Source organism: Manacus candei, unplaced genomic scaffold (genome assembly GCF_025592945.1).
Source record: "Manacus candei isolate 608988 ecotype Guabito, Panama unplaced genomic scaffold, ASM2559294v1 h1tg000049l, whole genome shotgun sequence".
NCBI lineage: Eukaryota > Metazoa > Chordata > Aves > Passeriformes > Pipridae > Manacus > Manacus candei.
In genome coordinates this window covers 4572753-4588376 of record NW_026138097.1, presented here as the reverse complement: position 1 = coordinate 4588376, position 15624 = coordinate 4572753, and the positions used below count along the sequence as shown (strand labels likewise).

Here is a 15624-nt window from a genome sequence, read left to right as displayed (position 1 = left end):
TAAAAGCTGGCCTTCAAGCTTAAACTGTCTGAGCTCCCTCTGTAGTCAGCAAACAGCAGTAGCCAAATATAACATGGGTTGACTGAATGATCTTCCGGAATACTTAAGTAGGAAGCCTAGATTCTTAGTGGCCTGGATGCATAACTTCTGGATAAATATTAATGTAAGCAACTACATACGTATTATAGAAATTTGCGCAGTTTGTGTATTATCTTTTCTTTGTTTTTCATCTTCTGCTCCCTTTCCCCGTCTCTTCCTCACCCTATCTTTAATTTCCTCAGCTATTTTTGTTTCACTTCTCATACACTTTTCTTTGCAGCTCTTGCTTTCATATCCAACTTCTGGTCCTTCCTGTTTAAGATCTCCTTTGCTCTCTGCCTTCATCTTTGAATCTTCACATCCAAACAATTCACTTCATGCCTCTTACTTCTAAGTCCCCATCGCTCTACCCTCTCTATTCCTCTCTCCCAGTCGCCAAAGGTTTAAAGTCAAGAGATTGATCAAGAAGAAGCTGTTATACACATGGGGTAGGAAGAAAATGGAAGGAACAGCAATATCTGCTAAAGATCAGTTTCTCCTTCTGTTGAGAGCTGAAAAGAGACTCAGAACTGAGCCTGCTTGCACAGCTACCAAGCAGTAATTTAATCAGTAAAATATCTTGCTTGACAAAAGGGTGATCCTTAATACAGGTGCAATTAAAAAAGGCATGTGGCTTTGGATGTGCCAAGTTTGTTCTCTTATTCCTGATGACAAAAGAGCCTGAGTAAACATAAAACATCTGCTTCTCTGGTATTGTTAGATATATAAAACTTCTTTGTATAAATTTAGCATGGCTGGGTGCACCAGCAACCAAAATTGTGCCCTTCAGGAGGGCACCAGATCTGCTTGCAGGCAGATCATGAAGTCAGAAATAAGACATCCTTCCTGTAGTAAATCACAGAGTAGTTACAACAACTCAAAAGGAAGGAAATTATTAAATGTTTTTTTGCTATAAATTCAAGTCTCCTGGAACAGGATGTAATTTTAAAGGAAAAAAAAAAAGTTATAATAAAAATTAGTTAGAAACAGAATAAGTTATTTATTTCTCCTTGTTTATGAATACACTGTAGTTCAGGGTTCTTTTTTTTTCTATTTCCCTCAATACAATTCAAACTCTCAAAACAGGAACAGACAACCTTTGCATAAATGATGCAGTTTCAGTGAAACTTTTTTCATATCTCCAGAATCAGTTTCACAGGAATATCTTCTAACTTCCCATAGAAACTCATTTGTACATCACAACCAGCAAATCCCTTAGCAACAGTGCATGCATTGCAGGGTGAGGAGAGAAAGGCTGAACAGTAGGAAGAAGGTAGCAATGGTGCTCATTTTCCTTTGTTCTTCTCTGACAAGTGTCATTAAACCTAATTAAAACTACATAAGACTTTCATATTTGTTTCCATGGCTATTTCCCTTCACCTACCATTTCCATAGGTTTTGGTTAGAGTAGATCACATCCCCCAAGTGCTGGGAAAACAATACAGTCTTAAGTGGCCCTATACCAGCATAATTCTGATGATCCCTTTTCTTCTTTTGATATTTAGTCTTAATTATGATAGACTAATCATGAGCTGAAATGTTAGAAAACATATTGTGTTAACTCTTCTTTTAGGATTTATTTGCCTTCATCCACGTGGCAGGAGCAGGTCTTTTTCATACTACATTTGCTCCTGGTACTTTCTAGTACAATTAGATAGATGGACATTGAATGGGCTCTCAACCTATCAACCCCCACTGCTACATCTGTGTAGAACTTGAGGGAGAAATGGGAGCAAACAAAAAATATAACTTCTGCATCATGTAGTAACAGGCCGCAGCATATAAAAAAGAGCGTCCTAGGTGCAAGTATGCATGGCAATTCCAAATGGCTCCATGTGGCCATTGGTTGTGGGGCTTCCCACTTTGGCCCTAGTGCTGGACCCATACTGGTCAGAATCATTGGCAGCTGCTACTACTGCACCTCTCTGGTTTCACAAGGAAATCACAGCTTTCTCAACCCACACGCCCTTCCCAGCAATGGAAAACTTTCACCACCAGCAATGCATGCTGCAAATAGATACCACAAACATTCGGGGATATCCAGATCAGTAACAGTGGTAACAATCAGAAGGCTAAGGACCAACTATAGAGAGGCCTTTCCTAATGAAAGGTGTGGGGTTGATGTTCTGGCTCTGGCACCCCAAGCAGAGATGTGCTGCTCCAGGGAGGAGTCAGGATTTCCTGCCCTTGCCCTCTAGATAGTTTTGGCAGAGGCTAAAAAAAAGAATTCTCATCTCCTTGAAAATTATTTTTGCACCTTTATAAACACCCGTCCTTTCAGATAGTTACAAAACTAGGAGAATATATGCAATATGCACTGAGGAAAAAAAACCCAGAGGGGAAAAGCCAGAGCACTTCTTTGCTAACACCGATTATTCAGCTCCCAATGACAGTGTTTCAAGAACATACAATAAATACAGTAAACATAAGACAAAAGATTTTGTCTTCAGTCTGCCTGAAAGCAAGACGTTATTTTGCCTTTTGCAACTTTTGCAATTGACAGCACGATATAACCCCAAAAGCCTGAACTCTTCTCTTGGTTAGCACTGCAGCTAAACCCAGTTAGCCTCATGTTTTTTGCACAGAATGAAAATAAGTCCCTGTGAACTTACTTCTGGGTGCACTCCGACCATTATGTTTGCAACTTATGGTTTCTGCTACGTCCTGAGAGCTGCATGTATCAGAAACTGTAATCATCAAATCTTTCCTCCTCTTGTACATTAATCTGATATCTCAGATGTCATCCATGTGGCTTTGAAGAAGCCTCTCTCTATAGCAAAGTTTCTGGTTTTCCCACACTCTGCATTGTATTCAACTGTGAGAACTAGGTTCACATGTATTCCACAGCTCATGATGTTGTGTCCCAGTTACACATTTTCGTGTGTAATTTAAAAGAAAAACAAAACAGGTTATAATCCCATACATAGTTCTGTACATTTTCCTAATGTAGGTAGTGTAGGTTTTTGCATGATATCAGTCAATGGAAGTCAGAATAAGTGTGCCTCAAAATAAAGTCCAGCAGCCCATGAGATGATATCATAATCAATCCACAGCTAAATGTCCAGCTTGCAAGTTGTTTGGTTTTTTTTTAAATCTGCAAGTACTTTCAGAAGAACGCTTTCAATGTATTCTGATTTTCACAGCATTTAAAGCCATAACAATGAAAGTAATTAGAAGTGTAGGTCTTCCAAGTGACACTAGTAATATTTTTCAGCTTTCTATTTTCAGGATTTCTTGGCAAGGTTTCCCCTCTAGTCCTCTCTCCCAGTTTCTGTATAATGGCCAAATTTCCAATAACATTTGAGAGGAGGAATGCATTGTAGCAAGTTTTTTCTGACTCATTACAAGAAGAGCAAAATGTGATTCTCCACCCACTGATAGCCAAAACCAGATCTTCAAAGAATTCTCAAGAATCCAGAAGCCAGCAGTCCATTTATCTGTGCCAAATCCCTGTGAATTGATGCATGGATCTGAGCTTCCTACTGCAAACTCCAAACTCAGGTCCTTCTTCTCAGTAAACGTAGACTGAAAATGCATTTTTCATATTTGCCCTGTCAGTGTTTGACAGGTATAAGCCAGGTTTTAGTTTGCAGTCACATTTGAGATACAGAAGTGTTGAAGACAATAATTCAATTAATTATATCTTTAGCTTTAAAAGGTACAGTGATAATTGATCAAAACACTGAAGATAGCACTGAAATGCAACTGCAGTATTAACGAGTATTCTTGTTATTTATTTATTCATTGTTTTTAATTTTTGTGACAAAGCATAATACATAAAATTCTAAACGGAAATTTCTACAGTATGGGGAAGCAACAGAGAGAATATGAATATTTATAAGAAAATCATTAAATCCACAGTATGGATAACAGCTACTGCTTTGAAGTGCACAAACCTGTAGCAATGTTCACCATTCTCAGCATGTTTCAGCAGAAAGTTAATATTATATTTTTAAACCTTGTGAGCCAGGCCTTTGCAGCTAACTGTCAGAGTTAGAATTAAAAGAGTTTAAAACACACTGAAAATACTGGGTTTTGATAGGTTCCACATAATTAATTTTTCCATTGAATGTCCTCCAACATTGCTGAAAGCCATTCAGGTTTCCTAAGTTTTCCAATGATATTTTAATACTGTTACACTGATAACTTCAATAGAGCTGCAAAACCCAAGAAGCAAACATTGCTGGAATGCCAGCCAGAGCTGCCTACAGCTCAGCTTCCACACTTCCAGAAAAGTCTGTGCCTCTGAAGATGGGGGTTACGCACAATGAAACCAAGCACTTGGTTCTGGTCAATTAGTTCTACATTTCAATGAACATTCAGCAACAATGTCCTTTCAAGATGGATTGCAAGGGAGAAGTAAAATGAATAAGGAAAACATCTTTTTGCTTTCGGTATTCTTCCATTTCACATTTTATGGACGTTCAGTGATCCCAGCTTAAAATCATGCTTCTTTATCTGTGTGATACATTAAAACCATATTCCTTTTTCTGTGGGGAAAAGCACAGTGTCATGGTTTGGTGACACAGAGGCTACTCTGTGGATGGTTCTTTTTCTCTAGGCTCCCACATCTTAAGAATCTTCTTGCTACATGCATAAATGCATTCATAAATAGGAATTCTTTACAAATGAGGGCTAAGGAAACAAAAGCCATCCCCATTCTGGTCTGACATGGTTCCACAATGAAGAACACTACAGCTTTTGCCTTCGGATCACTGATTTTAAAATATCACAACCTAGAAAACTTAAAATCCTGCAAGGTTTGTTCAGTTTGAACCAACAGATTCTCTTCTTTTTCCAGGTGGGGACACTCTTCATGCAACTAAAGCTACCCATAATTCAACAGGAAATAAGTTAGGATTGACTCGGGCAAAAGTTACAGGTCAGATGTCTCATAAGCAGGTAACAGAAAACACTCTTTTGTGTCAAAGTAACTGCAAACCTCAGCTTTCTCCTACTTTTATAAGTTACAACTATCAGACCTTAGGGCAGCAGATCAGCCACCAGACTTTCCTCTGCATGACTTCAGCCCTTCTCAAGTAAGTACTGCCATTGGCGTCATGGCACTGGAAGTGCTGAGCGAAGTGACTATACTTAAAACCATTTTCACATGAACATAGTTCTTCTTACAGTGCCCATCAAAATAATTCATGCACAAAGTAGCACTTTCCCCTGCTCAAGCACAAAGGCAAGAAAAAACTGCTCCAAATACCTTAAAGACAGGCTAAAAATACAACCCTGTATTTAAGTGCCTACCAAAATTACAGCCATACAAAATCCAGATCAAAATCCCCAGGTTGAACAAACTCAACTTCTGTACAATCTTTTTTTCTCTCTCACACACGCATGCCTGCACACACACCACCCATGTCTAGGTCCTGGTGCCACTATGCATATGCTTAAATGGCCACTGCATTCAAGACCACAACATGTCTGTCGTTGAAAACCCGTAATAAATAGATGCGTGCACTGGAAACCCATGAACTGATATGGTAATAAATCTACAGGGAGCCTTCTTAAATTGTATGGGGAGACTTCAAGGACAAAGACACATATGGTTTTAATTTTCCTCTAAATGATAGCCATAATAAATACCTGATTTGGCAGGAAGCAGGCATTACATGCCCATTGGGCTTACATGGACATGAAAAAGAGTTTATATTTGACATTTGCTTTAAAAACATAATGAAAAGCTTTTGCTCTTTCAAGGCCGAAACTTGCCTTAGTTTTTGAGAGTCTGGCTCTGATTGCTTGGATAACTGACAAAAAAAGCATTAGGAGTAGGCTCTTCATTAGTGTTTGTAGCTGGATGACAGAGAACTGAGAGCAACAGAAACAAGATGTTGAACAGCACATTCTCTCTGTCTCCTTTACAACTGCTTTTTATAAATAAGTGGTTTATGACATCAAGCTCTGATTCTTCACTGGCAGCTTTAAATTAACAGAAAGGAAAGAATATGTAATGTTTCCACATATTGCCACAATTCACTCCATGTGTTTGTCCCTGAATGTCACATACAACTATCTGCCTGGTGTCCTGGTGGAACAGCCAAACTGTATGACAAGTATTCATAACAGTGAAGATCCATAAGCAACAGTCCATTTTCCATCAGCTGTGTTCCACATTCCTGCCAGACATGGAATGGAGGGCTAATGCCTCCACAGTATTAGATGCATTTGGGGTAGGTCAGAGTTGGAAGGTCTTCTCAGGGCAAAAGGTACCAAAGAGCCAAGGCCAGCTAGCTGTGAAACTGGAAGTAACAGCTTAGTACAGCTCTATTACCCGTCCCACAGTAAAACATCATCAACCTGGCCCCTCTATCCTGAAATCCATACAGGAACAAAAAACATACATCTTGTTCCATATGTGACAGCTCCTGAAAAATGGCTGTCTTCAGACAATGTGTAAGGATCCATATATAATGGCATAACTGAACTCTTAAAAACCATGATGTAGGGAAAGAAACAGCTCTAGGGTGTGCCCTAGATCCATCACCACCATGATTTATTGCTTAATGTTGCATTACTTAAAATTAATACACCACCAAGTTTAGCCAAGTGGTCAAATACATTCTGGGACTCACGAGTAACTTGAGATATGAATAACAACCAGTGTAGACACATGAATATATTCATACTTGTACATGCAGATTATGTGCTCCATTTTGTAAAAATATATGTATTAATTTTTTTCAAAACATACTCTTGCTACAGAAACTGCTTATATTCATACCCAGGGAGTAAAGATATAATTAAGATTATCACTATAACTTAAGTGTCCAAGAAGTGATAGAGAAGTCCTGGCTTTGGCAACTTTGAAAGCAATCTAAGACATAAGTAACTTCTCTTGAAGTCCACAGGGTCCAAAAGAGGTTTAGAAAACAGCAAGTCATCTCAAGTTGACTCATATAATCAGCTCTCCTTATATTACCAGCTGGTTGAAATTGGAAGCCAGAAAAGAGTGGGGTGAAATAAGTGTTGACCCGTTCCCAGAGAGGGAATCCATGACCAGCTGAATGAGGGCCAGTGGGAAGACCTACAAATCAAGTACAGCAGCATGACAAATCTGTGGATTAGCAGCAGCACTGTCAGGGAGCAAGTCATGCTCAAAGCTAGTCATCACACAGGATTTGGGAATGAACTCTGCTTTCAAAAGCCAATCAGACATACCAGACAACCACCTCCTGACCATCATGATCCAAACTGGTCATCCTTGTCCATAGCAAACTCTTTAGGTTTGACAAGAGTCTTTACAAGAAAATACACTGGTTGGCTAATAAAAAGTAGGAATCTCAAAGACTTTGAGAGAAACTTCACTTTACCCTATCACCCTAAAGACTTTTTTGTTTAGTTTTATGTATGTGTTAGAAAATGAAACAGGCCAGGAATGAATGGAAATGCCTGTTCACTTCAGCTAGCTAATTTCAGTTAGCTCTGCCTTAACTCAATTTTTTTTTTATCCTATTTGAAATATCTCTGATAAACCATAGTGGCAGCTGACTCTCTAAAACATTTCACATCTGTGTTATTTGAAATATCTCTGATAAACCATAGTGGCAGCTGACTCTCTAAAACATTTCACATCTGTGTTATTTGGGATAGCTGAAGAAGGGAAGACCTACGAAGAACTGGTATTTCACTTTAATTGCAAAGAACTTTTAAGAATAAAACATTAGTGCAGAAAGCAGTATTGACTGATAGTTAAAGCACAGATGAAGTGAATTAAAAAGGCCTGTTACAGGCTGCGCTACCAACATTTTTCAGTTGAGTGTCTTTTTACCATTCCATTTATTTCATTACAGTCAAGATTAAAAAATGCTGTATTTTGATAAGACAACGGAAAATCTGCAAAGTTGGAATCAAAATGATGATTCAAAAATTCCTACGCTCCTTACAAGTGACATCTGAGGTTGTAATTTGTTGCATTTGAAAAAGAACCTCTAAGACTTTACATACAAGTTTTATTTTGGATATGCTACTAACTTTTAAGGTAGAGGTATTCTCAAACATCATCTGAACAGATTTCAAACGGAACTTTTAACAAAAGTAATTGTTCCAGACTAAAGCATTAAGGTGTAAATAGACATTTCAGGTGAATCTCCTACTTTTTCTTGCTGTTCTTCCATGGTGATAAAATTTGCACTGTGCCTCTAGGTCAAACTCCCTTTCCCATTGAGCAAAAAAACCCTAGCATTTCATAAACACATCCTAGAGTAATTCTCCAAGAAAAATAAGTTATCAGTTAGGCAGAATAATAATTTCCAACTCAGAAATTGGTGAGATAGTAGGGCAGAGACTGCATAGAATGCTAGACAACAAATGCGAGAAATTGTGAACTATATTAACACTTTTTTTCTAAGGATAAAAACATTACTCAAACCCTAAATAGGTGAGCTGACAAACAGCCTCCAGTTGTCATGAAGAAGAGTCAAACTCCTCACCATCTTACAAGGAACTACAGAGGGCACAAACTAAGACAAAAATAATCTCAACTGCTCACACACAGAGAAACAGCATACGCTGAGCACTGGGCACATGCTTATTTTTTACATTCCCACTTTGTTTGCATGAGTTGGCATGGCAAAACCACATCTAGCTGGAAAATCTAATCCCGCTTATTTTGGCTCTTTATGTATTAAAAACAGAGCAGGCTCGAAGGAGAAAAGAAAGAAAAGGAGTGCACTTGCTGTCTTCCCTTCATCTGTTTTTAAGAGAAAGCCACTTCACATTTTGGGTGTCCTTTTGCAAAATGGAAGGGAATGTTTTTTCCCATAAGTGACCAATTACAAAAAGTGGCAGGTCACATAAAATGAAATCACAACATGAAGACATCTGCAACATCCAGCCACTGGACTCAGTCTTATCATACCATACGTACCATAGCTTCTTTTCTAATGGTCAAACCTAGATAGTGGGAATTCACAGAAATAAAGCAGGAATACTGCCTATAAGTTTATGGCGTTTCTTGCAAGCTGTTAACTGGCTTCTAACTTTACTCCCTTGGTATCTCCCATGTATGCCTCCCCAACCCCCCCATATATAAGAAGCTTAACATGAAAAATGTTGTTAACTATCACCCACGCTAAAGATGAAAAAGTCCTCTGAAATCTAACTTTCATTTTCTGCACAGTATTTGTATTTTAACTGCCAGGGAGTTATATCCTGTATAAATCATTTCCTGGGGAAAATATCTTCACATGCCTGGAATATTTAAGCAGTCATTATCAGCTTTGTATGAGACTTTGTATGAGATTCGTAAACTTTACTTATGAGTTTTATGTTGCTCCAGAAGTCTCTTACAATACTTAAGAGAGCCACAAAGAGCTGGTTTCAGAACTGAAAGTTTTGTTGCTTTAATAACAAGTTTTCCACAGGACACATTGCAGCTGTCAGACAGAAGGCAGAATACTGAAGTTCAGATGTATGTAATTCTTTTGAGTAACAGCCATTATGTTTTAGTGTACTTCACCTGTCTGAGACCACTTAGAAACTTAACTGATAAAGCAGCTAAAATTGCCTGAGGTTTTTTAAAAGCTTTTTCCTCTCCTTAGTCGTTAAAAATATGATAGACAACTTCCATTTAAGGAATCAGACATTGAGCTGAAGACCTTGAAAAGAACACCAGTTACATACTGCTCTGTAGTCTGTATTAGGCTGTGTCCTAGTTAGGACAGCTGGGACCAGTTCATCACTGGATGGGTGTAACCCAAAACTGTGCATTCTATAGCCTTCCATGCCATTTCCCAGAAACTGTTATCAATGAACCATTTACACCATCTGCCCATAGAGCCTGACTCCTCAGGTGCTAAGAGGCCTGCAAGATAGGAGGGTGTTTTTTTGTCCTCATGCCCATTGAGGAACCCCACACTCTAAGGGAGGTACTGGGCATTCCTGCCTGAACTGGAGGATATATAATCTTGGAGTCTTGGGACTTTTTTAACCACTCGTGGGATCCACAGGAAGACTGCAGACCACCACTCTCAACCAGACTGCAACCACCATTTTCGACTGGACTGCAACCACCACCCTCAACCAGACTGCAAAAGCACTCTCACCAACAGGTTTTCCCCCTCTCCCTTTACTTTGGACTCAGGGGGCCCAACAAACACCACTCTGTTCATGCCCCAGGGTGCTGGGTTATGTATTTGGGTTTTGTGGGTTAAAACCAATTGTTTGTCTGTATAATCGTACTTACTGTATTATTTTATTAAATTGTTATTCTGACTTATAATCCCTCTTTTGGGTTGAGTTCATTTCCCTGCTGGTTTACCTTTAAACCAGCACAGGCTGACTTCCATTTTCCCAAAGATTCTCATGTAATAAATAATGTTAGTAACAGGGACACCATTACATGTATTATCCTGACTGGTTAAATAATAATAATGGAGAGGGAACAAGATACACAGTCTAAAGGATTTCCTGTCTATATAAAGTAATAAAACTTATGCCACTTTCCTCCAGGATGTATTCATTAGATGAAAGAACACATTTAATAACAAAAGGGTGATTGGCCCACAAGATTCATCTTGAATAGAATTTGACTAATAATGCCCCCATTGGCTGGGTCTTCCACAGTTGTCATCCTTTTGGCCCACAATCTGCAAAGAGGAATTAGCACTGGCAAAAAAAAAAATCATTTTTAAAGATTCTTCTTTTATTCTGACTTTTCTGTTGCTAAACACAATACAATGAAATTATGCTAAAGACTTCTGAGCCTGTGGGCATTTTGAACCAAAGCTGCTATTCGCTTATTATTCAAGCCATAAACCCTTTAAAATCTTTCTTCCTGGAAGAACTACTTTTCTTCCAATTCTTTCCATCTGTACAAATAAGTTAGCAATAGCAGAAGTCAGAATATTCCTACAGGGAGATTATGAACTATGTAACAGTGGTGACTACACTCTGATATGCAGTAGCATCCTCACATTTGCACATTTTCACATGGAGTCAGAGATACCTAGATATAATATGGAAGCCAACTGTACAAGAGAAAACAGCACAGAGATACACTTGGACTCTCCTTTTTCCTTGCTTTGCACAAGTAATAAATCATCACTTAAAAAGTAACTTCAGCAGAAAAGCATTACATTGAGGATTAGGAAACCTGAAGTCTTTTATGTATTTGCTAAGCAACTCCAAAAAAGTTACTTTATTTACTTTACTTTGCACTTCAGTTTTCACTCTGCTTTTTTGCTGATGTAGGACAGCAGTACTTATATACCTTTTTCTTCTTTCAAGAGACTATCAGCAATACAAAATGCAGGTGGTTATTGTCATAAAATGTTATGAGCTGCAAAAACAGCAGTCCTTGAACTGAAATTATCAGAAATTATATGCACACAAGTTCCTATCTCCCACACTCAATTTCCAAGGGGGAAAAGGAAAAAAAAAAGAAAAGAAAAAAACCACCAAAAACACTTGCAAGAATTGCTCCTTTAAAAAGTCTGACCTCACTAAAGGTTGTTCAGGGAGTTTGACCTCCCTACAATATTATAAATGAAGAAATAACAGTCTAAAGAGGTAGTTAAAAAGTAAATATTAAAACAATGAGTTTGCAGGTTACATTGGGATCTACTGAGAAAGAATTGTGTACAGAAACTGAGCCAGGGCTGGTGCTTGCATTCAGTCCTGACTCCAGCCCAGACTAAACAGGGTTCAATAGTCAGTGTCACAGTAGCCCCTCACAGTAAGCTGTTAAACCACCCAAGGATGAGGCCTAACCAAATATCATAACTGCAAACCTGTGGCATTAGTGGCAATTTTAAATTAATTTAATTCAATTGATTCCAAGAGAAAAATACTTGTCCAGTGTAACCAGACTAGAAAAATCTACCATTCCCCTTGAAGACACAAAACAAACAAACCTCCTCAGTCTTTAGAACATTTTCCTAGAGTCAAATTCATACTATTTTCCCTTCAACTTTATGTTAAGACCTTCTGGCATATTCTGAGGCAGAATGTCCAATATTACAATTATTTCAACCACCCAGTGGTAGAAATTTGCATGGTCTATTGTATAGATATTATGTATCTTGCTCCTGTAGAAGAAAGATCAATAGCAATATAGAAAGCTCATTTTTAAGCTATTGCTTATTGCCTCCTCTTTTATTTTCCAAATTTAAAGAAAGCCACTACTGTTAATACATCCTGCTCACTCTTTCTATTCCTTAATAGCAGCATAAATTGGAGTCTATGCCAGCTTTTTAGACTACTCCACCTTTTGAACTCATAACTAATATTTTGAGAATTACTGGCCCTGCTTCCCCTACCACTCATGCTAATTTAAAACTGATGAAATGCAATGGGTTTAAGAGAAGAAACTCTTGATTTATAATAACATATAATAAGAGAAGAATGCAGACCATCTATTTCACATAACTGTGTATGAGTGTGGTGAAGCTCTGCTTAGCCCCAGCAGCCCCTGCTACATCCCTATAGACTGGTGGTAAGGAAACTACCAGATTTCAGTATCTTCTTGTTTGGTGTTACTTTCCCCCCTCTCTTTTAAGTGTCACATAAAGAGAACTTGTTCTCATGGACTTGTTATTCAGTTTGTTCTCTTGCACATAGGTTCAATGTTCAAGTTCACTTGACCCTTCAAGATATCTTAACAGGAAAAAATTTGGAAGTAAAAATTTAGCTTAAAAGGAGTTACTCCTAAAAATATTAAAAACATTAATTACGTGGAAAGCCACCTGAGCAGCAGACTCTCAATTAGCATCCCCAGGCAGCCACAAAGAAAAGCAAGAAGCAAAGTACAATGAGGCAAAACTGTCATGGTGAACAGGTACCACACAGTGTGACTGGAAGTCATATAGTGTGATACATTTTCTTAATGTGTTTCAAAAAAAATCAGCCCTTTAAACAAGTCACTTGGCTACAAGACCACTGGCTGCCTGACACCTCAGAGGAAAACAACTCTGGCAGGAAAACACACTTAGATATTTCCTTGGCATTTTTTTTAATAATAAAATGGCTGTTTGAAGCTGCTTGGTTGAAGTTTTAGACACAAGAGTGATTGAGATATTTTCACAGATAGAGAGCATATGAGACAATCAAAGGGAGCCTGAAACCAGTAAAGATTATTTAGTGCATATATCCACTGTTTACCACTTGTATGGTATATTATTCACGAATTTCTGGGAAACTAAGCCTAAAAGGTTACAACAGAGATGGGATGTTTTCAGAAACAATTTGAAATGAAAGAAGTTGCTTACTTGAGCACGCAAGAGGAGAGGAAGACTGCTATAGCTGGACCTGAGTAAGCAAAAGCATTTAAACATATGCTTAAAATTAATTTAAATCAAGCTTTCAGAGGTAACCCAGAAGGTGGTGTATGAAAACTCAAAGGTCCAGAATTTTGCTTAGCAAACCAGAAATAGAGATGCTTGAATGAGCCTATGGAACGAGTTGCATGGTGCTGAGACTTTAAGCTAATGCTCTACAGATTTCTGGCGATTCCTATTTGCAGTTGTGTGAGAAGTTGCTATTTTGTCAGTTTCTCTGGTTTTGTCCACATTCATAAAATCACTGAGATCAAATGGGTTTAAAACCAGAATTATTCAAAGTTGATCAAACTTTCATACCCGTGAAAAGTTGGTATATGTACTTTAGGATTGTCAACCCTTCCTCATTTTTGAACAACAATAAAGAGAAAAGAAAAAAAAACAAAAAAAGAGATTGAGGTTTATATTAAAAGGTAACCAGGAACATTTGCAAGAGTAGGCAGGCGAATGCATGCTCTGGCATGTGCCAGCTGCGGCCAGTGTCACGGGAAAGCAGCACGCTTCTGACCCAGCTCCGCACGCAGCGGGAACAGCGAGCTGCCGCGTACGCGCACGGGAGCTTTGGGCTCCGCCGGGCTGAAACCGGGCGCCGGAAGCCCCGGGCAGGCCGCAGGGAGGTGGCCAAGACGCCGGCCCGCAAACCCGCGCTTTGGCTTTCCTCGCCGCCGAGGGGAGAGGCGGGCGCTGCCACGCGCACCCTGCGCCGCCCCGAGCGGAGCAGAGCAGCCGCTGGCGCCTGGCAAGGGGTGACGGGGGCTCCGGCAGTGCCAAAACCCGCCCCGCCACCTACTCCTCGCCCGCGTACCTGAATCATTGTCTCGGCCTCTTCTTGCGCCACGCGGCGACGGGGCAAGGGACGCAGCTTCTTCCCGCGGCACGCCAGGCTGGCCCGGCCGCCCATGGGGCGCGCCCGGCCGTTCCCCGCCTCCAGCGCGGTCCCACGGCTCTGCCCTCTCTCCGCTCCTCACCCGTCGCCGGCAGGCATGAGCCCTCCGCTCCTGCGCGGCCGGTGCTGGGCTTCGCCGGCCGCTGTGAGCTCCCCTGGCTGTCACCCGCTCCGCCGCTCTCCGAGCCCTTTCCCTCTCCGCATCGCCTTTTGCTGTCGGGCTCCCAAGCTGACCACAACGTGCCACTTCCGCGGGGAGCGACAACAAATCAGAAAGCCGGTGCTGAAAGCTGTCTCCAGCTGGAGATATTTAGCGTTCCCTACCCCTTGTGGGAGGGCTTTTGGATCACTGAGTGGTATGGATACAATAACAACGAAACTAATAACTTGCAAAACAGTCTGCTTCGGAGGGTGCACTGCTTTTGGGCAAAAGAAAAGCAAACTTTCCAGCAGTCTGTCACTATAGCAAGCTGATAGTACCCAAGTAACTTGAGAGAGTAAAATGGGTAAAGTTGACTTTAAGAATGACTGAACACAGTTTCAGGAGGAGAGAACCTACAGGAATTTCCTGCTTCTTTGTGTAATCTGCCTGCCTGTGTACATTTCCCTTAAGTTTTTAAGATAACTTCTTTTCCCTGCCTGCAAAAGAATGAATACTGTTAAGAGGCGGGAAGGATACTCATGTGATGGAAGCACAGCACTGTAAGCTTAGCGACAGAGACTCTGTTTCCTTCCTCGAAAAAAATGTTTGCTGTCTGGGCAATTTAAGTTAGTAGAAATGTTCTGTAATGTTTTAATTCTTATATCTCCAGCTCTAGGAAAGGCACAGCTGCTTTACACACGGTGCTGAGTCTGTACCTCCCACCAGGACCTAAGGCCATAGGGCTGGATAACTTTTGCTACTATAATTAAAGGTTTGTGGGCAAAACCTTTCAGCTATTTTCTCTTTGGGTTCCCCAGTTTCCTCCAGTGCAAAAGTCACAGTATAAACTAGTGCTTCCCTGACTCTGATTCCTCCTGAGAAGTTCAAGACGTATTTACTTCCTGTCATGCTGTAAAAAATGTCTGTAACTGAACAACAGGGAGAGTTCATCACCTATTTCCAAACATTTGAATTTCAGTTCTAGGAGAGGTATCTTAAAATAGATTTAGAGAAACTGAGTTCATCAATTTTGTTTTTCCTCAAGGAACACAAGAGATGAGAAATAATTTCTGAACATTTGTATTGAGATAACATCTAGAAAGTTGTGATTTAGGTAAAAAGAATATGTTTTTTATATTTATATGCACCATTTGGATGTTCTACTTGAGTACTTGGCCCCCATTATGCCAGGCACTCAGCTTCAAGAGACTGATGTTATTTTACTTCAGCAA

General features: G+C 39.8%; 1 protein-coding gene across 3 annotated transcripts in view; it reads right to left on the bottom strand.

Annotated features, from left to right (window-relative positions):
* The window catches only part of TNS3 (tensin 3), a 225684-nt gene extending 211155 nt beyond the window's left edge, over positions 1-14529 (bottom strand). For 2 of the 3 annotated variants that reach the window (XM_051798814.1, XM_051798818.1), the window contains exon 1: positions 14170-14529. In XM_051798814.1, the coding sequence (XP_051654774.1) occupies positions 14170-14265 (96 nt within the window). In that variant the 5' untranslated portion in view covers positions 14266-14529. The remainder of the gene's footprint in view (positions 1-14169) is intronic. The other variant, XM_051798844.1, reaches the window with a different exon arrangement.
* Positions 14530-15624: the final 1095 nt, after the last annotated feature.